The sequence below is a fragment of the Plasmodium gallinaceum genome (assembly GCF_900005855.1).
Source record: "Plasmodium gallinaceum strain 8A genome assembly, contig: PGAL8A_v1_98, whole genome shotgun sequence".
NCBI classification, from domain to species: Eukaryota; Apicomplexa; class Aconoidasida; order Haemosporida; family Plasmodiidae; genus Plasmodium; species Plasmodium gallinaceum.
In genome coordinates this window covers 1,234,013-1,255,794 of record NW_021628265.1, presented here as the reverse complement: position 1 = coordinate 1,255,794, position 21,782 = coordinate 1,234,013, and the positions used below count along the sequence as shown (strand labels likewise).

At 18.2% G+C, this 21,782-nt stretch overlaps 4 protein-coding genes across 4 annotated transcripts; 3 read left to right on the top strand and 1 right to left on the bottom strand.

The window, feature by feature from the left end:
- Positions 1-2,118: 2,118 nt before the first annotated feature.
- Positions 2,119-4,056, top strand: PGAL8A_00359300 (conserved Plasmodium protein, unknown function; the record flags this gene model as incomplete). The annotated part of the gene is made up of 1 exon (XM_028672641.1): positions 2,119-4,056. The coding sequence occupies one exon, from the start codon at positions 2,119-2,121 to the stop codon at positions 4,054-4,056; it is 1,938 nt and encodes a 645-aa protein (XP_028529174.1).
- A 2,115-nt stretch (positions 4,057-6,171) lies between these two features.
- On the top strand, positions 6,172-9,882 carry PGAL8A_00359200 (oxysterol-binding protein-related protein 2, putative; the record flags this gene model as incomplete). Its single annotated transcript, XM_028672640.1, has 1 exon — positions 6,172-9,882. The coding sequence occupies one exon, from the start codon at positions 6,172-6,174 to the stop codon at positions 9,880-9,882; it is 3,711 nt and encodes a 1,236-aa protein (XP_028529173.1).
- A 910-nt stretch (positions 9,883-10,792) lies between these two features.
- On the top strand, positions 10,793-11,587 carry PGAL8A_00359100 (conserved Plasmodium protein, unknown function; the record flags this gene model as incomplete). Its single annotated transcript, XM_028672639.1, has 5 exons — positions 10,793-10,842; positions 10,934-11,084; positions 11,164-11,214; positions 11,281-11,349; positions 11,477-11,587. The coding sequence occupies 5 exons, from the start codon at positions 10,793-10,795 to the stop codon at positions 11,585-11,587; spliced, it is 432 nt and encodes a 143-aa protein (XP_028529172.1).
- Positions 11,588-13,004: 1,417 nt separating this feature from the next.
- Positions 13,005-21,398, bottom strand: PGAL8A_00359000 (conserved Plasmodium protein, unknown function; the record flags this gene model as incomplete). Its single annotated transcript, XM_028672638.1, has 1 exon — positions 13,005-21,398. One exon carries the CDS (start codon positions 21,396-21,398, stop codon positions 13,005-13,007), a length of 8,394 nt encoding a protein of 2,797 aa, XP_028529171.1.
- Between the last annotated feature and the right edge of the window lie 384 nt (positions 21,399-21,782).

Here is a 21,782-nt window from a genome sequence, read left to right as displayed (position 1 = left end):
AAATATTAAAAAAATTTTTTTTTTTTTTTTTTTTTTTTTGTTACATGCAAGTTGTGCACAATATTTTTTTCTATTCAAAAAGATATATGAATTAGTAAAATATTTAAATAAAAAAAAAAAAGAAAAAAAGACATAAAATTATAGTTATTTATTTTATTTTAAATTGATATGCTTAAGCTATATAATATATTTATATATTTTTAACTATATTAAATTAAAATGTTAGATGTAAATGTATATAATTTATGAAAACAATTAGAAATTAACAAAGTAAATAATGGACTAAATATATATATATTTTTAAATAAAACACCTACATTTCCTTTTAAGAATTTTTACCCTTTTGGCCTTTTTACTATTTCTTATTTTTTTTTTTGATATTATTATTATGTTCTTATTTATATAACCATAAAGTCAATTTTAGATCATATTTTCATAAATATTTAAGAACTGATAAATATTAAGATATATATAATGTAGTAATTTTTATAATAAATAGTATCTATTTACAACACAATTTTTTATTTAAATAATAAAAAAAATATTACATAATTAAAACAATTTTCATTTTTTTGATTTTTTCATTTTTGTAGTATTATAAATATTATTCTTTTTTTCTAAAATCATATATGCTTTCCTTTTTTGAAACTTTTAATCTTAATATTTATATTTTAAAAATATATAATATAAAAATTATAAAACTTCCTTTTTATATGGATTATGTGTGCCATAAATTTAATATTTTATTAAATTTTAAATAAAAGATATACCAAGAAAAAAAAAAAAAAAAATTTCCCTTAAAAAATAAAATTAAAATAACTGTTTATACTTAAGGTGTTCCAATTTTGTTAATTACAATAGTTAAAAAAAAAAAAAAGGTATGTTTAAGGAATGTACTTTCTGTTATAAATTTTTCGTATTTTTGACCTATTTTAACAAATATATTTATTTTAATTTATTATAAAATCATGATATATTAAAAGGATTGAGTTAATTTAAACAAATAGTTTTTAAGAATTTTAAAAAAATTTTTTACGTAATAAATAAAATAGGACGTAAACTTCAAAATTTTTATACTTTTGTTTTAATAAAAAATTTGCAAATACTTCTTACATTTTGGATGACTGATACTAATTATACATTTTTATTTTTTCTTAATAGGTGTGGTTAATTTATTTTGGTTTGTTTATTAACAAAATTTTTTTCCTTAATATCAACCAGACCTTTGAATGATATCTTGTATAAGCTACTTTTTTCTACGAAATTAAAAATTCTCATTTTTTCTCCTTTTTGAATTATCTTTTCATATTGATACAATTATTAAAGATTTATATAAATAATGGCTTTCTTTTTTTATTTATAAAATGAATAAAATAAAAATATACATAATTTAAGAAAATTTTAAAAAGATGTGTTTACACATTTAATAGATAATTAGAATTAAAAAAAAAAAAAAAAAAAATGAATAATAAATGTCAAAAGAAAAAAAAATATTATTCTTAAAAACTTGGAAATTGTATATAATATATTTTTTTAAATTATATCATTAAATAAATTAAGAAAATTAAGTATATGAAAAGAATAGATCTAAAAGTAGTAAAAATTATTAATTATAATAAAATAAAAATTTATGCATGCAAGTATTATTAAACATAATTTTACTCATTTTAATGTCTAATATTTTGGCGTTAATCTGTTTATTCTTCTTTTTTTTTCTCCTTATAATAAATTTTAAGTTTATCTCATAAAGTTTTTAACTTTACAATTTAAAAAAAAAAAAATAATAAATAAATAAAATGAAATAAAATAAAGTAAAAAAATATCATATAAAATAAAAATAATTTATAAAAAATGAAAATACAACATTATTAAAATTTTGTAATTTATTATAGTTTATATACTGGTACTAATAATTGAACAGTAACATAAATAATTACATTTACATTTTATAAAAATTATTTCTTGTTTTTAATATTTACCATTAAATTATGAAAAGGAAAAGAAAAGGCTTTGTAATGCGCCAAAAAAAAAAAAAAAAAAAAAAAAAAAAAAAATCAACATGATGTAATAGCCATTATTTTTATGATTATAACTTTTTTATAATTTTCCATAATTTAAATGAAAATGGATTTGTGTTATTTTTTCTGTAGTATATATATTATAATTATCGTAATATTTATGGATAAATGTGTTTTAATGAATACTCATAAGAAAGAAAACAATTTTTTTATAACTAAATTTTATAATAATAAATTATCAAAAATATTTCACAAAGAAGACTATCACTTTTTTCGTTTAGTATTTATAAAGTTTCTCAAGAAAGTTAAATTTTTAAATAAATATAACACATTAGATAATGTGGTTAAAATACTTGAGAAAATAAAGTTTGGAGTAAATCAAAAAAATGATCACATATATATGACAATATATGAAGAACTTAAAAATATATCACTAAAACAATATGTAGACTTATATGAACAAAATAAAATAGATACAGAAATGGAAAAACTAACAATAAATAGCATGCATAAAAAAACAATATTGTCTCTAATTCCTTTTCAAGAGAATCAGATTTTTAATTCTAATGAGAGTCATAAAAAAGCTCATATAATGTTAGATATATTATATATATCAATAATAGCAAGTTATCAATCGATAGATGATGAAACGAAAAAAAATATGTTAATACTATTGTATCAAAACACATTAAATCAATGGATGAGTTTAAATTTTTTAAGAAAAATAATGAAATATAAACTATCCTTAAATAAAGATAAAATATTATTACATGTATTGTTAAAAAGAAAAAATGATGTAGAATCAACAAGTGAAGAAGAAATAAAGAATATTGAAATGAAACTTAAAAATATATTGAATGATTTTATATATAAATTATATCCTACATATCTAGGTAATGGAGACTCAGCTTATATAATTAATAATATAACAAAAGTATATATACCAGAATTAAAAATTATAGGTTACCAAACAAAAAATGAATATAAATTATATAATTTTGAAAATAACAAAAACCATAATTTTTTTTCCAATTATTTAAAAGTAAATGAAGACAAAAAAAAAATAATTATTCAAATATTATTATCTTATTCTCAAGTAAATGAAAATAAATTACAAGATATGTATGATATTTATTTTACTATAGAATATGTTTACAATATTTTAATAGATTATTTTCATTATAACGATAATTTTTTATCATATGAAGATTCATCTTTTTATTCATCCAAATATATATTTGGTGATGAAAAAAATAATAAATTAGAGGAAGAAGAAAAAAAATATGAAGATTTATCATTACATATGTTTTTAAAAATTAATAAAAAAGTAAGATTTACTTTTAGTTCAGTACAAAAAGCTCTTTTAAAAAATACAAAGAATATTAGTTATTTATACAATATTCACTTTTATGGTGCTTGTGTAAAATATAAGAGTACAGATATGATAAAATTTATTGGACACTTTGGTGAAGGTATTGATAACAATTTAATTAATAACGTTATTATAAAAATGAAGCCAAATGAAATAATTGCACATATAAAAATATATTCAAAAAAAAAAAAAAAAGATGATTTATATTATGTATCTACAAAAGAAATAAAAAGTCAACTAAATAATTCAAATTATTTTAATGTCTTATATTATTTAGTCGATAGTACAAGAGAAATCCCTAAGCCTGTAAACTGCAAAACTTGCAGATATCAAAAATATCATTATATAACACTTTTAATTGCTGCATTTGTTCCTTCTTTAATTATTTTTATAATATTTTATATTATTTATTATTTTAAAATAACAAAAATTAAAAGTTCTAGAAATACCTGTCTGAAGCATTTTTCTCAAATGTACCCTCGTTTATTTTATGTTAAAACAAATTCAAATCATTATATAAGATTAAGCAAAAAATACAGAAAAAAGTATTCCAGTTCTAGGAATGCAAAATCTGTTTTAAAAAACGGATTTAAAAATAACTATAATACTAATTACAATAAAAAGTTTTCTAAAAGCTTATCCAGTAGGATAAGTGTCTTCTCTTGACTATAAATAATTTAAAAATATTGCAACTGTATGTATGCTTCTCACATAATAAATTAAAAATAAATTTAGAAAAAGAAGATGTCTTTAAATATTTTTAGAAAAATAATTTTTTAAAGTGAAATTGCTTAGATCAAGCCTGAAGGCAATTAAATATGTTGTAACATAGACAAAAAAAAAAAAAAAAAATATATATTTTTACGCCTTTTGAAAGGGATAAGATATATAAAATAAAAGAAAAATAAAACATTCATTAAAATAAAAGCATAAATAAGAATTACTTTAAAAATGCATATTTTTTTATTAAAATATATAATTTTTTCTTTAAAATTATTTAATATAGTAAATAAAAATAAATTCTTAGTAGTGTCACATATAGAAAAAGAATAAGAAATAATTTTAAAATAATACATTTTTATATATATTTTTTCATTTATATAAAGAAAATTTAAAAAAAGTATTGTATTAAAAGTGATTTTCTTATTATAATGCATTAAAATTAACAAATATATTTTTAGATATGTTAATTTTATTTTACTTGAGCTATTTATAAAATCTAAATGTTATTGATTCTAAAGTAAAATGTATATATATAAATTTTGACAGAAATAGATGCACCTTTTAGTATTTATTTTGTTTTAGATCTTTTACTATTAAAGAACTATCCTTTTAAAATAAAAGAATTATTAAATCATTAAATTTATACATTTATTTTTATGAATATTTTTAATTTTAATATTTTTTTTTTGTTTCATTTATTTTATCATTTTTGTTTTTTATTATTTAAATTTTTTTTTCTTCTTTAATTATTTTTCGCTTAATTTTAAAATTATAATTATTTTAAGAAATTTAGTTATATTTAACATTCTTTTAAAATTTTCAATTTTTTTATTAAATTTAAAATAAAATAAATTTAATTTGTTTAATATTTCAAAATTAAATCAAAATTTTTATAATTATTTATATTAGTATATAATTATTAATATATTATTTTTTTTTTTTTTATTTTTTTAAGTTTTAATAGGAAAAAATTTTCCATTATTTGACATGACAAAATTTTGGCATTAAAATAGAAATTTCTCTTATGCCAACAAAAAAAAAAAAAAAAAAAAAACATAGGTGTACTTTTTTTTTTTTTTTTTTAATAATTTATAGTATAAATTTTTTGCGTAATTTTAAAATGAGGTAATTATATTTTTATAATTTTTTTTTATCATAATTTACTTTTTTAATTTTTATTATGAACAAAAAATATAGACATTATATTTTTTTTAAAAAAATATATGGTAATTATACATTTCTTAAAAGATGAATTCATATTTACATAACAATAATAATAGTATTAACCTTTAATAAAATATAAAAAGCAATAAATGCGTACTTTTCATATTAATATATAATTAAAATAGTGAATAAACAGGTTTATTTGATATACATATGCTAACAGTAATTTAGAAATAACTTTTTCTATATTTAACAAACTTTTTATTTCGTTCATTATTAAAAAATATCATTTTTTATGTTTTTTTTTTTTTTTTTTTTTTTTTTTTCCCCTTCTACATTTATTTAGTTTAGAATTTATATTATTAATATTTGTAGAATACTTAAAAAGTTATTGAGACATTGAATTTTAAATAGAATTACTAAAATTTTGATGTGAATTTTTCTGTATCTATAGTTATATTTTCTTTTCCTATATCCTTTTATATTTTTACATTTATATTTTTATTCTTTTTAAACAATATAAATTTATCAATATTTATTTTTACTTTTCCCTTTTTTTTATAATTTATTTATATTTTTTATGTTATTTGCACATTTTCTTTTTCTTCTTACACTTTTTTATTTGAATTTAAAAAAATCCTTGTGTTTATATAGAAATTTGATGAAGATAAAATTGTGTTGAGTTAAAAAAAATATATTAGTAACTTTGTGATTTTCTTTAATAATCATAGAAGCATGTGATTGTTTTGCAAAATATATATTTTTTTAATTTAAAAAATAAATATTTGTTTAAATATTTTTTTTAATAAATATAATTTATATATATATATATACATATTTATATATAATAGAAGATAAAAAAAAATAATGAACAGGCATAAGTAACTTAAAATTATGTTAGGAGGAAAATATTTAAATTTAAGACTTTTTAGTGAAAAAAAAAATTCCCTTACAAGTAATAATTCAGAAAATGCATTAAACAGCAATTTACAAAATGAAAACAAATTAGAAAATAATGATGAAAAAACAAAAAATTATAGAGATAAAAGAATTATACATGAAGGATGGTTAAATAAATGGACAAACATTATTGGTAGTTATAGGCCTAGATATTTCGTTTTAGAAAATGGAATTTTAAGATATTCTATAGACAAATATTCACCAACTAAAGAAACTTTTGTTTTATCTCACTGTAAAATTCGGGTATGCCCTGATGACCCATTACATTTTGAAATTGAAACAAGTGAACAAGGAATTTTATATTTGAAGACAGATTTACCAGAGCAAAAACATAAATGGTACATTTCATTTAAAAAAGCGCAGTTAAATTATTTGCATGGAAGTTATAAAAAAGGATTCATGGATGTTAATAATTTTAATAATAGCATGTCAAAAAATTCTTCATTTTTAACGAACATTATAAAAAATACAAATGATTTCGATAAGAATAAAATTAACAACATAATTGGTGACTTAATGCAAAATAATGGCATACAGAAGGTTGAAAATTTTGATAAAGAATCGTCAGAATATGCATTTGATTATTCTGAGAGTAATTTTAAAACAAATGATGCTAAAAAAATAAACTTAGATGAATTATTTATATGTAGTACTGATTTTGAAGATAAAAGCCCAACTTTATGCTTAATGGAAAATATTGTATCTTTAAAACAAATAACAAGAGATATAATAAAAAATTCTGAATATAATCAATCTAAATCAATTTTAAATAAAATGAAATTATCTAATCCTAACAAAATAAGTATTAATTATATAAGTTCACTGCTATCTCAATTGACAAACTCCATAGAATGTATTGATACAGTAATAGAAAAGTATATTAATTGTACTGAAATGCTACTTAAAGAGGAAAATATTCAATCAAAGTGTATGAATAAGTCATTAAAACTATTAGCGAAGCAAAATTACTTTCTTGAAAAATCTCAAGAAAAGAAAATACTTGGTGATTTAGACATAAAAGTAAAAAATAAATTAGAAAAATTAAATATTTATGAAAGTGATCAAGAAAGTGAAGATTTGTTTTTTGATTGCGATGAAACATTTTCTGATAAAAATATTCAATCAAGTGTCTCTATTGAAAATGATTCTTCAAGAAGCTCAACTAGTATAGGAGATACTGAAGAGAATGTAAAAAAAAATACAATAAATAAAAAGAAAAAAAATGAAAAAAAATTAATTGCTTTAAAAAGTAATAAAAATAGAAACGTAAAAAGTAAATTGGAATCAAAAAGTAATTCTGTGAATAATGAATTTGGATATAAAAAAAAAATAAATGCTCATGAAAGTTTCGATGACCAAGGTTTAGAACAAGAATTTCAAACATTAAAAAAGAATGAAGAATTTAATAAAATTTCAGAAAACACAGTAAATGAATGTAGTTTTCAAAAAGAAGAACACGGCATAAATGATTATCAAAGTAATAAAAAAAAAAATGACGCATTTAATGTTAAAAATAAAAATGATGAAATTGTAGATTATAATAATAAAGATGAAAATAATACATATATATACACTCAGAATAATGATGAACCTTTTAATGATGGTAATGACAACAGTAATGAAAGAAATGATTATAGTCTTATCCGTTTATGTAATACAAAAGAAAAGGAATCAATAAATTTTAGTAAAATAGATGTTTATACTGATAAAACAATTAAAAGAAGAAAAAAATTACCAAGCCCTAGAACTGAAATAAAAATAAGCTTGTGGTCATTACTAAAAGATTGTATAGGAAAAGATCTTTCTCGTATAGGTATGCCCATTTATCTAAATGAGCCATCTTCATTTCTTCAACGTCTTGCTGAAGATTTTCAGTATATTTATTTGTTAAAATATGCGTCAGAACAAGAAGAAAGTACAAGTAGACTAGCATTTGTAACAGCTTTTACTATATCACCATACGCATCAGTAATTGGTCGAACATTCAAACCTTTTAATCCATTATTAGGTGAAACATATGAATTGACCCATAGGAAATTCTATTTCATATCAGAACAAGTTGTTCATCATCCACCTATTACTGCTTATCATTGCCATAATGATTATATGGAGAACTTTGCTAGCATAATGGTAAATGTACAAATACTAGGAAAATCTATAGAAGTAACTATACCAGGATCAAATCATCTTATATTGAAATATAAAAAAAATTGTAATAATAGCAAAAGTATGAATAAAACTAAAAAATTGGAGGTAAATAAAAATATTTCTAATAAAAATGATATTTGTGATCATAACAAAATAAAATATTATGAAAAAAACACAGTTAAAGAAGAAATGAACACAAAAACCTATATTGAAAAAAAAGATAATAATATTTGTAATGAAACTTTTAATGATAACAATAATGATATAAAAAATTATGATGTTCATAAACACGATTTTTATCCAATAGAAAAGAAAGAAGACTTTAATAAAAATTGTATATTTGAGAAAAATATAGAAAATAGTAAAAACAAATCATGTAAAAAATCTAAAATAAAAGACAGAGTTGAAAAAAACAATTTTTTTATATTGAACAATCAAAACAACAGTGAAATCAAAATTGATGGAAATAGCAAAAATGAAAATAAAAATAGTGAAGAAAACGGTTGTGATCGCAATTATGGCAATACATGGAATACAAATAAATTAAATGAAAATAATATCAAAAAAGGAAATTCTTTAAATGAAAATGGATTACAAGTGGATGAAATAGAGAATGATGAATATTTAAAAAAAAAAAAAGGTGAAGGAGGAAGAGAGAAGAAAAAAACAAAGATCAATAATAGTGGGGTAAAAAGTGAATGTAGTTACGAGCATTATACATATCAAAGAGCAAATATGATTATACACAATATTATATTTGGAAAATTATGGGTAGAATTACATGGAAATATATTAATAAGAAATCACAATAATGGAGATTTTTCTATAGTTCGTTATATAAGAAAAGGATGGTTTGATAAAGAAATACACAAGGTACGAGGAATTGTATGTGACAGATTTAAAAATGTCATTTTTTTTATATACGGGAAATGGTCCCAAGAAATTTACATAGCATACGTAAAAAATTTGAAAAAACTACAATATGATACATATTTCTTTAACGAAGATGGAACCGAAAACACACAATTTTTTAATAAAAATACTTTAAATGATTTCATCAATAATTTTGATTGGCAATTTTATGAGAATAATATAGAAAATTTAAAAAGTGTGTGCGTATGGAGAGCACAAAAGAGACCTAAAAATAGTGACATGTATTATGGATTTAATTATATGACAGTAGAATTAAATGAAATAACACCTGAATATGACAGGTTAAATGGGGCATCCATAGCATGCACAGACAGCAGATTTCGTCCTGATCAGAGAAATTATGAAAATGGAAACATAGAAGTAGCTATGCTTGAAAAACAAAGGCTTGAAAATAAACAAAGACAGAACTCAAAAAAGTATGGAGCAAATAATTCTTACAAGCCCAAATGGTTTTATAAGAATAAAGATCCAATTTATAAAGATAATGATATATATTTATTTAATCATAAATATTGGCTCACCAAAAAAAATAAGGAGTTTTCAGATTCACCTGATATATTTTAAATGGAAATTCATAATTAAAAATATATATCCATATTTTCTAAGATTGTGTTTTAGAAAATTATATAAAATATTTGTTTTACATATTTGTGTGCAATATTTTAAAAATATTACATTATATTTATGATGGATTCATAATTTATGAATATTTAAGAAATGTATAACTTGTTAAGTGAAACATGTACCCTTGGAATTAAAAGATATATAAAATCTTTATTTAAATTTTTTAAATTAAAAAGAAAAAAAAAATGAAATATATGTTTTTAATATATATATATACTTTTTTAATCTCTTTAATAATTGTATATTTTTAAAGAAATAATTCATATCAAATTTATGGGTTCTAAATTTTATTTATTTCTCTTTATTTATACCTTCCATATTGCATAATATTGTAATAAAAAAAAAAAAAAAAATTATATGTTTTATATTAAATTTTTATATACATATGTTTTTCTTAAATATATCTATAAAAAATTTTCACCTATAATGTATATATAAATTTACGACAAAAAAAAAAAAATTATTCATAATTTGTGCTTACTCAATTTAATCTTTATGAAAAATTAAAATTTAAAGTCTTTTTTTTGTTTTTTGTCTAATTTTTATCGCTTGATCAAAATTTTAATTTTTTTAAAATATTGTGAAGATTATTCTATAATTTTATTTCTGGTGTAAGATTTCACATTTCATTACATCTAATCAAAATAAGAAAAACTATATAATTTATTTAAAAAGTAAAAAAAAAAAAATTTATGAAATTTATGTTAATATTTAAGTAATAAAAAAAATCTTTATATTTATAAAAAATAGTTTTTACCCATAAAATACAAAAAAATTCAATACCAAAATAATAATAAGCCTAAAACTAACTCATAATTTTTTTATAGAAGAAATTAAAACTTTATAAAAAATGAATGAATTAAAATCAGAAAGTTTTATATTATTTGAAGGAGAAAATGAGTATAAAAAAAAAAAAAAAAACAAAAAAGCATAAATATAATATGATTATTTTGTTTTTATTATTATTTTTATGTCAAAATTTTATATTTAGGGTAAATTACAAAAACTTCTGTTATGATTATTCAGAAGAGCTTATAAGAAAAAGAACTTTAGATTTTCAATCTTATAAAAGTTTAAATTGTAAAAGTAAATTGGATAAATGGTCTTCTAAAGACAAAATAGAATTTAATTATGATACTTTGGTAAAATTACAAGTAAAACCAGTAAGAATAATTTGTTCCATCACTCATTTTTTTTATTATATTTTTTAAAAAATTATAGAAACTCACACCTAAATGCAATCAACGATATGTTGATTTAATTAATATAAAAGTAGAACAATTTTGCAGATTGTGTATATTTAATTTAAATTTCTTTTTTCTTTCTATTTTTATACAGAAAAAAGAAGAATTTATTTTTATTTGCTCTTTATGGTTATTACAAAGCGACTTAAATCTAATTGAAAAAGTTAAAAATTAAATAATATTAAGAGAAACATTTATTCTTTTTTTTTTTTTATTAAAAATGTTAATGAAAAATATTAATTAAATTAAAAACTATTTCTTTTTTTTCCTTTATTTTATATATATTTTAGCATAATTTTAGAGACTTTTTAAACAATAACGATCAAGAGAAACGTTATAAAATTCCAATGTTATGGATTCATGATTATAAGACAACATATTCCACGTTAATAAATAAATAGTTTACAATATTCCTATAATTACTACATATATATATATATATATATATATTTTTTATCTTCCATTTATTTATAGCAATTATACAGATAAAGATAAAATTAGGAAAAAAATGATATTTATAAATAATCTACTCTAATAATTCATAATTATATATTTTTTTTAATCAAATCTTTTATTAAAATAATATTCCTATTGTATTTTAGTAAAATTCTATTGTTACTATTATTTGAAGTTTTTAATGAACATTATTTTTTTTATTATATTTTATTTTAATTTATTTATCTGTGAAAAAATATGTTTTTTTCAAAAAGAAAAATATATTTTTTTTATATACTTAATTTAGATTATGTGTACATGTTATACCAAATGTGTAGTGTTTATTTTTTCTTCCAAGTTCATATATTTAAATGTTAAAAATTTTTTTTTTTGTAATATGAAATATAAATACTAATATTTATGATAATAAATTTAAAATATCAATTTATGTTTAAAATTTTTTTTTTGTTTTATCTTAGTATTATTAATTTTATATAATGCAACTATTATTAATTATGTATATATAACATGAAAAAGAAGTGTGAAATGCCTCAATAAAATTTATATATCATTTTATATTTTATATACAACTATTAAAATATATAATAATATATAAAAACCTTAATTATTATATAATGACATTAAAATGTGGAATATTTACTGTATAAAATGAAAAGTATAAAAAGAAAATAAAAAAATTCAATTCAAGATTGTACATAAAATTACATTTTTTTTATTATTCAAGTTTTTGCTTAACAAATATATATGATTTTATATTAAACAAAAAATGGGAATATTAAAATAAAATCACAAATATTTAATTATATAAATAAAATGTATTTATGTGAATTATTATTAAAAATCAAATTTTTGTAGAACATAACAAATATATATATATATGTATATATGAATTTTAAATGCTTGCATTAAGAGAATAACTCTTCAAAATAGTTTCAAAGATATTTCTACTCATTGAAAAAATAGGAAAAAATACAAATGAAAAAATAAAAAAAAATATATTTTTAATATTAATTGTAAATTATTACATAATTCTCTTTAGTATTTTAATATTCAAAATATTCTGAATTACCAAAAAACATTTTTACAAATATTTATTTATATGTGATATGCATATATAAAAGAATGAAAAGTATATTTATAAACATGATAATGTTTTTAAATAGGTTATAAAATAATAGCAAGAATCCCATTTGTCTATATTATTCTTTTTATTTTATATATATATATATATATTCTTTTTTTTTTTTTTATCACAATGATCCATTTAGTTATATATTAAAAATATCTTTTATGATAATAATCTAGTCTAATATATCTAATATTATTATTTATCATAATATATATATTTTTTTGAAAGTTTTTTTATGTATGGTTTATATAATCTACTTCATTAAAATTAAAATTAAAATTTTCTGCAATTTTATTATTATTAAAAGTAACGTTTTTGTTATTTTCGATGCACACACTATTTTTTTCATGAATAAAAAAATTATCTTCACAAAAAAACTTACAAATATCATTATTAATACATTCCTTAAATAAAATTGATTTAAATTTTAATAAATAATCCATTAAATATTCGTATTTATTTTCAAGTATTTTGATGTATAAATTCTGTTTTTGTAATTTTACACTATATGTGTTTATAATGTCATAAAAATAATTCAATTTTTTTTTTAAATAAGTAACTTCATTTTTTAATTTATTAAAATGTACTTCATTGAAAGGATATTCGATACTTTTTGCTTCCATTATTCTGTTATTTTTATCAATAGGATTTTTTTCTTCTAATAAATCTTTAACTTGTGCTTCTAATTTTTCAATTTTTTTAAAATAAATATTATTTTCTATTTCTACGTTTTTTGTGTAAGTATAAATCAACTTATATATATCATTTCTTTTTATCTTCATTTTAATTGCATATTTTTCGTCATTTAAATCGTGAAAATTTTCTAAATAATTGTATATTATTGACTTATCAATGTTTAAGTTTATATGACTATTGTTTAAATATTTTTGTATTATATAGTTATTTTCGTCACTTTTATAACAATTATAAAAGTCTTGGCAGTTTTTTTCTTCATTGTACATTCTTCTGCTCTCTATATCTGATCTATCATAATAAGTGGAATTATTTTTAGTTATAAATTCCTTGTCATAATTACAATGTTTTCTATCATGTCCAAAAACAACAGATCTATTCATATTATGACAAATATTATTATTGTATATGTTTCCCATTTCAAATGAATTAAAGTTTATATTCTCTTTTAAATCGTTGATTTCTTTTATCTTACTTAAATCAATGTTTTCATAATTTTTAATAATATTATTATTCTTTATATTATATTCATTTAAAGATAAATCATTTGTGCATAAAACTTCATTGATATGTTTATCGTAACTTTTACTAAGATTATAATTATTGTCTTCGTTATCATTATAATAACTATTTGTATTGTAATTTTCGTTATGAATTTCATTGTAGTTTGTTTTATAGTTTTCACTGCTTGCTATATTAAGACTTTCATTATAATTTTCATTACGATTTTCATAATAATTTATATCATTACCCATATTGTTATTTACATTTAAATTTATGTTTTGATTATTAATCTCAATACTATTAAATATATTATTTGCAAGTAGGTTATCCCTTTTATTTTCATTTTGATAAAATTTTATTTCATTAGAATATTGTATCCATTTGTTATCATAAATATTTTTAACAGAACTTTCACATTTATTATAATTTTCTATTTCAGGTTCTTTAGTTTTTTGATATATATTTTTATCTTGGTTATCTTCTATTTTACATGTTTGCATAAATAAGCTTTCATCACTTTCTACTTCTTCTAATAGATTATCACCATTTATTTTAATTTTCATATCTATTCTTTCTGTTAACATATCATAACTATGATTACAACTAAGTTTATTTTGTTCCATAAACGTTTTTTCATATAAATCTTTGCAAAGATCATTTTGACTATGAATTTTTATATTATCATTTTTATCATCATGTTTTTCTGGTATAATATTTTTAGAATATATGTTTTCATATAAATCAAATAAAAAAATTAAAAGTTTGTAAATCTTTTTTTTTTGAACAGATAAAAACATATTCTCCAATTTTTCATTTTCCATCTTTGGTATATTTTTAACTTCTGTATATATTTTTGTTTCTGTATCATTTAGTTCTGTCATTTGATTTTTACATGTATTCCCCTCATTTTTATGATTGTAAACATTATCTTTTTGTTGAATACTCATATACGTATTATATAACTCATTATCAATATTTTTAATATTCATATATATTTCATCATAAGTATTTTCATCATTTTTTTTTTGATAATTGCATATGTCTACATCGTACTTTTTATTAGTAGCATTTGTCTTATAACTTGTGTTACTTTCTTCATCTATATACTCTTTTTCATTTTTTTTATTAGTTCCTATATTTTTTAAAATATTAATTTTTAAATTTTCAATAAATTTAAAAAAAAAGTTGTCAACACAAAACAAATAGTGTAGAATAAAATCAGTATATGATTTTTCTATTTGAATTTTTAAAATATTGTCATAATAAATAAAATTATTACATGAATATTCTGTTGAATTATTATTTAAACCACAACCACCAAAAAAATATAAAGAATTATTAAAATAAAGACATCTATTTCTAAAATTATTATAAGGTATTATAATATTTTTCCAGAATTCTATTTCTTCTATACATAAAAAATTACAATATAAATTTCTTTGTAATTTACTATTTTTAATAAATGTATCAAGTTCTTTTGTTTTATTTAAATTATTAGGGTATAAATAATTATTTAATAAATGAAAATTATGAGAATTTGTTTTTGACGTTGTGGCTCCTTCGTGAAATGGAATATTATTTTTTATTAAGGTGTCACTGTTAGGTGAATAACTTTCAAAGAAATTTTTTTCATAAGATTCTTTTTCATTTAATATTTTTATATATTCATTTTTTTTTTCATCGTCATTTATTTTAGTATCATTTACTAAGAAAGTATTTAATTCAGTTTTATTATTGTTGTTATTATTATTAGAAATATTTTCTTTGAAGTTTACTTCATCATCAATGGTATTCTTGTCACAATGATCAATATTCAAATTCAAACAACTTACTAGTTGACATTTATAATAGTTTTTTAAAATTAGTAATTGTAAAAATTTAAGATAGCTTTTCTTTTTTTTAATTAAATCAATTTTTAAATAAAGTAAATCATCAATGGTAAATATTTGTTTCCAGCTGTTTTTTTCGAAATCATATTCAAAGAAATCATTATTAAGAACACCATAATTCATATATTTTGTAAATCCACCATAAATATATAATTTATTTTTTATGAAAAATCCTGAATGTCCATATCTTTTTGAAGGATAATTTTGAGTATTACATATAATTTCATACCATTTTTTTTTTTTTAAATCAAAGAAATAAAAATCATCCTTTTCTTCTATTAGATCTGTTCCTCCATGAATAAAGATTTTATTATTATAACAAACACATAAATGGCATGCCCTACTAGTAGGCCACTTTTCAATAAAATTTTTATTTCCATTGATACTTGAAGGACTATTATTCTCATTTTCATTATTCATTTCGTCTTTATTTTCATTTTCAATTTGATAGTTACTAGCATTTTGATCTCCATTTAGTTTTTTTAAATTTATTAGATATTTTAATGAGTTTGATGTATTCAAATTGCTATATATATCACTCTCTTTTCTCTTTTTTTTATTTAGTTTCAAAAGTTTCCACTTTCTTTTGTTTATGTTGCATATCCAGAATTCATTGCAGCTTACCCATTTGTCATTTGATAATATCACTCCTCCAAATAAATATAAATAATTATTTATTAAAATTATTGAAAAGTCTTCTCTTGACAAATTCAATAATCTATTGTAAGTAATTTTTATTTCTTCCCAATAAAAATTACTCATATCCAATTTATATATAGTATAAAAATCAACTATTCTTTGTTCTTTACATCCTAAAACATAAAAATATTTTTTTTTTTTATTATATTCATTATTAAATTCTTCTTTTAAATTAATGTATGAGTTGCTGTCTTTGTCATAATTTTGCTGATCAGATAAGGAAAATTTTTCATTTTTATAAATCAAGCTTAACAAATTATTCTCATAACTATTTTTTTCTTCCCTCGTTTCTTCACTATTATATACACACAAATTATCATTAGTGTTATTTTTAATTGATTTAAAATCCCATAATGAGTTATCACTTGCGTCACATAAAAAATAAATTTTAAAATAAATTTGAGGTTGTGCTCCTTTCGTACATATTGTTTCAATTTCATTTTTATTTACTTTAAAAATTTTATCAGGTATTATAAAATTATTCTGTTTAGCACCATAAATATAAATATTATTTTTATAACTAAAAAAAAAGGCTTTTTTAAAATTTATGTTTTTGGGGTAATTTACTTCCAGATAATTCCATTTGTAGTTATTTCTTAAATCATAACTTATATCTTTCGTTTTTATTTTTTTTTCTCCATTTTCTTCATTTTTTATGATATCATCGCTAGTATTAGTATTCATATTTCCTTTTTCTGTATTTCCATTACAATATAATACATTCACCTCTTCTTTTAATTTGTCATATGTTGTACAGATATCATTTATATTATCTTCTCTATTGCAATGACTTGATTTTTGAATACTATTTATATTTTTATTATAAGAAATATTGATATTGTTTATATTATCATAGCAGTAATTCCCATTATTTATAATAGAATGATCATTAATTTCAATATTTTTACAAAATGTTTTAATATTATTAAAATTGTTATTAAAAGAAAAATTAGCATTCTTATTTTCATTATGTTTTTTGATAGTACTATATCCATTGAAGTTAATATCATCATTATCATTATTAATTTGTGTTTCTTTTTGATTACTACTATCAGCAGTGTAATTATTATTAATATCTATGTTATTTATATCAGTATAATCTCTAATGTTAATATAATTATTATTATCATTATTATTTTTGTTAATATCAGTAATACTATTATTATAATTACTATGTATTTTATCAATATTACTATTATTATCCTTAATGTTATTTATATTATCAATGAATACATTTTTATTACTATCATCAACGCAATTATCATTGTTATTATGAGAGTAATTATTATTATTACCTTTACTGTTATTATTATCGATATTATAAAAATATTCATTAACTTTTTTCATTTCAACATTTTTATTTATTGAATTTTCATTGTTATCACATTTAAATTTTATCATATTATTCAAATAACCACTTGAATTTTTATTTATAGTTTCTTTACTCATTAATTTAAAATCTAATTTTTGATTTTCTGATGAATAGTCTTCACTGAAATACAGATTTCTTTCAAAAATGTTTTCATTTGATGACCATTTACATATATCCTCCATTTTTTTTCTATTTAAATTATCATTATTTTTTGTATTAGTATTTATATGAAAATTAAAAGTATCATTACAAATATTTTTTTCCTTTGATATTATGTTATTATTTGTTTTATCATTGGTATTATCAAGAAAGTTTTTCACTTCATTTATTTGTAATAATTCTTTTTTATCCTGAGTAAAATTTACAACATTTATTTCATTGAAGTTATTAGTTTTATCATCCTTTACCTTTAAGAGAGTTTTTTCTTTATATATATCTAATGATAAATTTTCATTAACTTTTATATTATCATTCTGTAAGTCCTTGTTTTCAATTTGTAATTCTTCTTTATTCATTATATTATTTTTTACATTAAGTAAATTTTCATTATTATCTTTTATTATAAATTCTTCTTTTGCACTATTCTTCATGTCTTCAATATTATCATTCCAATTATTTAGAAGAAAATCACTGTTCCTATATTCTAATTTTATATTGTTACAGTAATTAAGTAATTTCTTGTTTTCACTATTATAAAAATGTAAGCAATTTTCTTTTTTGTCACTTTCAATATTTTTATTGCATGATTCATTTCTATTTATATTTTCTTCAAAATCTGTTTTGTTTCTTTGTTTAGTAAAAAATTTTAGCCATTTTGTATGATTATTAAAAGGTATACTTTCCTTTATGACACTTTTATTTATATCTATGTCATCATTTTCACATTTCATATCTTGGAAGAGATTTTTATTGTAAGAATTAGTGCAATTAGAAATTTTATTATTAATATTTAGGTTAGAAACATTCGTAACATTACAGTATTTTACGTCATTATTCATTTCGTTAGAATTCTTATAATTTATTTTTTTTGTCTTATATATTAAATTGACATCATTTATACAACTATTATTCATATTGTTTATAATATTTACATTATCTACATAGTTTATATTATTAATGCAGCTATTATTTACATTATTTAGATCACCTATGTCATTTTCATCATCCAAATAATTTAATGTAATTATTCCATTTAAATCATTTGTTATATTATCTACATTTTTTATTTCATTTATGTTATTATCTTTTATGTAACTTAAATTATTTATATAATTTATTTGATTTATTCTATTAGAATTACTACTATTTTTTATATTATTTATGCAATTTATTTCATTCACATTATTACTTTTGCATGCATTGTTTATTATATTTATATCTTTTACAACACTTTCATTATTAACATTCTGAGTTTCATTTATATGATTTATATTATTAATTTCACTTATATCTCTTATATCCATATTTATTTCATTTAAGGTATTATGATTATTCAAGTCAATCATATTATTAATTAGATTATCATTTTTTATATTGTTAATCATATATTTTTTAAAATCAAAATTGTTTTTATGTTGGTTCATATTTTTTCCATCCAAGTCATTGTAGATACTTTCAAAATTTTGACAATTTTTTTCGTTGTTTGAAAAATAGTCTAATATATTTGAGCTACTATTACGAAAGTTATTTATATTATTATTTACAATATTATGTTTACTATTATTTTCAATAATAGGATTTTCTATTTGTGAAGTATGAATATAACTTTTCATTGTATCATTGTCACACTGATTGCAACTAAATATATTGTTGAAATTAATACTCATATTATTTTTATTTTCAAAGTTTATTTGTTTGTTGTTTAAAGGAAAATGTATATTTTTTTCTTTTTCTGAATTATAATAATTTATATCTCTATGATTATTTATATAATGCATAAAATCAAAATTATTATTTATATATCTATTTACATCCTTATTATCTTTATTAAGTTCTAATTCATTTTTATCATAAGTGCTTCTATTATCAGTATAATGATTGACATTTATATTGTTAATGTTATTTATATTAGTATTATTTAGAGTTATTCCATTCTCCATATTAATAAAGTTATTTATATCATTCATATCATTTATATCCATACTATAATTATCTATATTGTTAGAAATATGATTTTTTCTTTCATCATTATATATACCGTAATTTGTATTATAATTTGATTTCTTTTCATCTAATATATTATTATTATTATTCTCTGAGTTATTCATAGTATTGTACTTATTTACGCATAAATTATTATTTTTCTTATTTATATATATATCTTTATTTTTTGATAAAGTTTGTTTTTTTGTTGAATCATTTTCTGTATGATTTTCAATATTAAAGATAGAAAATTCATTCTTTTTTATATTATCTGAAAAATCCCCTGTATTTGTATGGAAAAAAATGTTTGTATAATTTTTATTTTTGTTTGTATAATTTTTTTCATTATCTTCAGAATTAAAATTTAATATATTTGTAGAAGAATTTAGAGTATCACTATGATTTTTTTCATTAAATTTATTATAATTATTTTCCTTATTTGCATTAATATAGTTAAGTTTATTATTTTGTGGTAAACTAATATTAATACTTTCATTAGGATTTAATGAAAAATTGTCTATTTTTTTTTTTTTATTAGATGTTGTATAATTATTAAAAAAATATGTCAAAGTATTCATTTTACTTCTTTCTGTTTCATCATTTTCATTAACATTTTCATTTGTTTTTTTTTTTTTATCAAAGTTCACATTTACATTGTTATTTAATTGATTATATTCTGAACTGGTCATATAATTATTACAATTTTCATTATTTAAAATATTAAAATCAAAACTAATATTTTTTTTTTTATTTATAATTTCATTCGGTTCTCTTAGTTGATTTTTAAAAACAGTTGAAAAACATGAATTATTTTTGTAACAATTTTTATTAAGAGCTGTTTTATTTTCATTTAAAATATTTTTCGATTTTAAAGATATACCTATTTTTTCTCCCTTGTTATTTTCTCCTAGTAAAATATTTGATTGGCTGTATTTAAATTCAGAGTAAACATTTGTACTCCTATCATATATTATGGAATCATCTTTTTCATTGATAAGTGTTATATTTGAATTCTCACTTGTATTAATAAAATTATTTTCTTGTATGAATAAATTATCCTCCTTATTTTTATTAGTCGAATTATTTTTCTCATCTACTATATTTTTCGTATTATTTTGATCACCGATTTTATCATCATTTATGCTACTACTTAATAAAACACTTTTACACTTTGTAATACAATTATCAGGAACACTTTTAGATTTATTTTTGTTATTTGGATAATTTGTATATAAAATATTATTTGAAGTATTTGTATTATTTTTTAAAATATTTATACAATTTACACTATCACTATCATTTTTAGATATATTTTCAATGTAACTCATTTTATTAACAGACTGTTTTATATTAAAATAAATATTTTTACTTTTTATTCTATATGTTTTTTTAATTATTAAACATAAATATAGAAAATATAAGTAATATATAATAGAATATATATATATATATATTTTTTTTTTTTTTTAACTTTTTTTGATAATTTTTTTTTTTGTCTTTTATTAAAATTTAATTTTATAATAGAAAATATGAAAATACATTAATTTTTAATGTCAATAATGCAGATGTTCAACTATTTATTTATTACTTTTTTTGTAAATACCTAATTTTTTTTTAAACTTACAATAAATATAATGATTTTTAAGTTTAATTATATATATATATGTCCTTTCTTTTTTAAGCATAAAGTATTTCATGCTTTTTTGTAAATT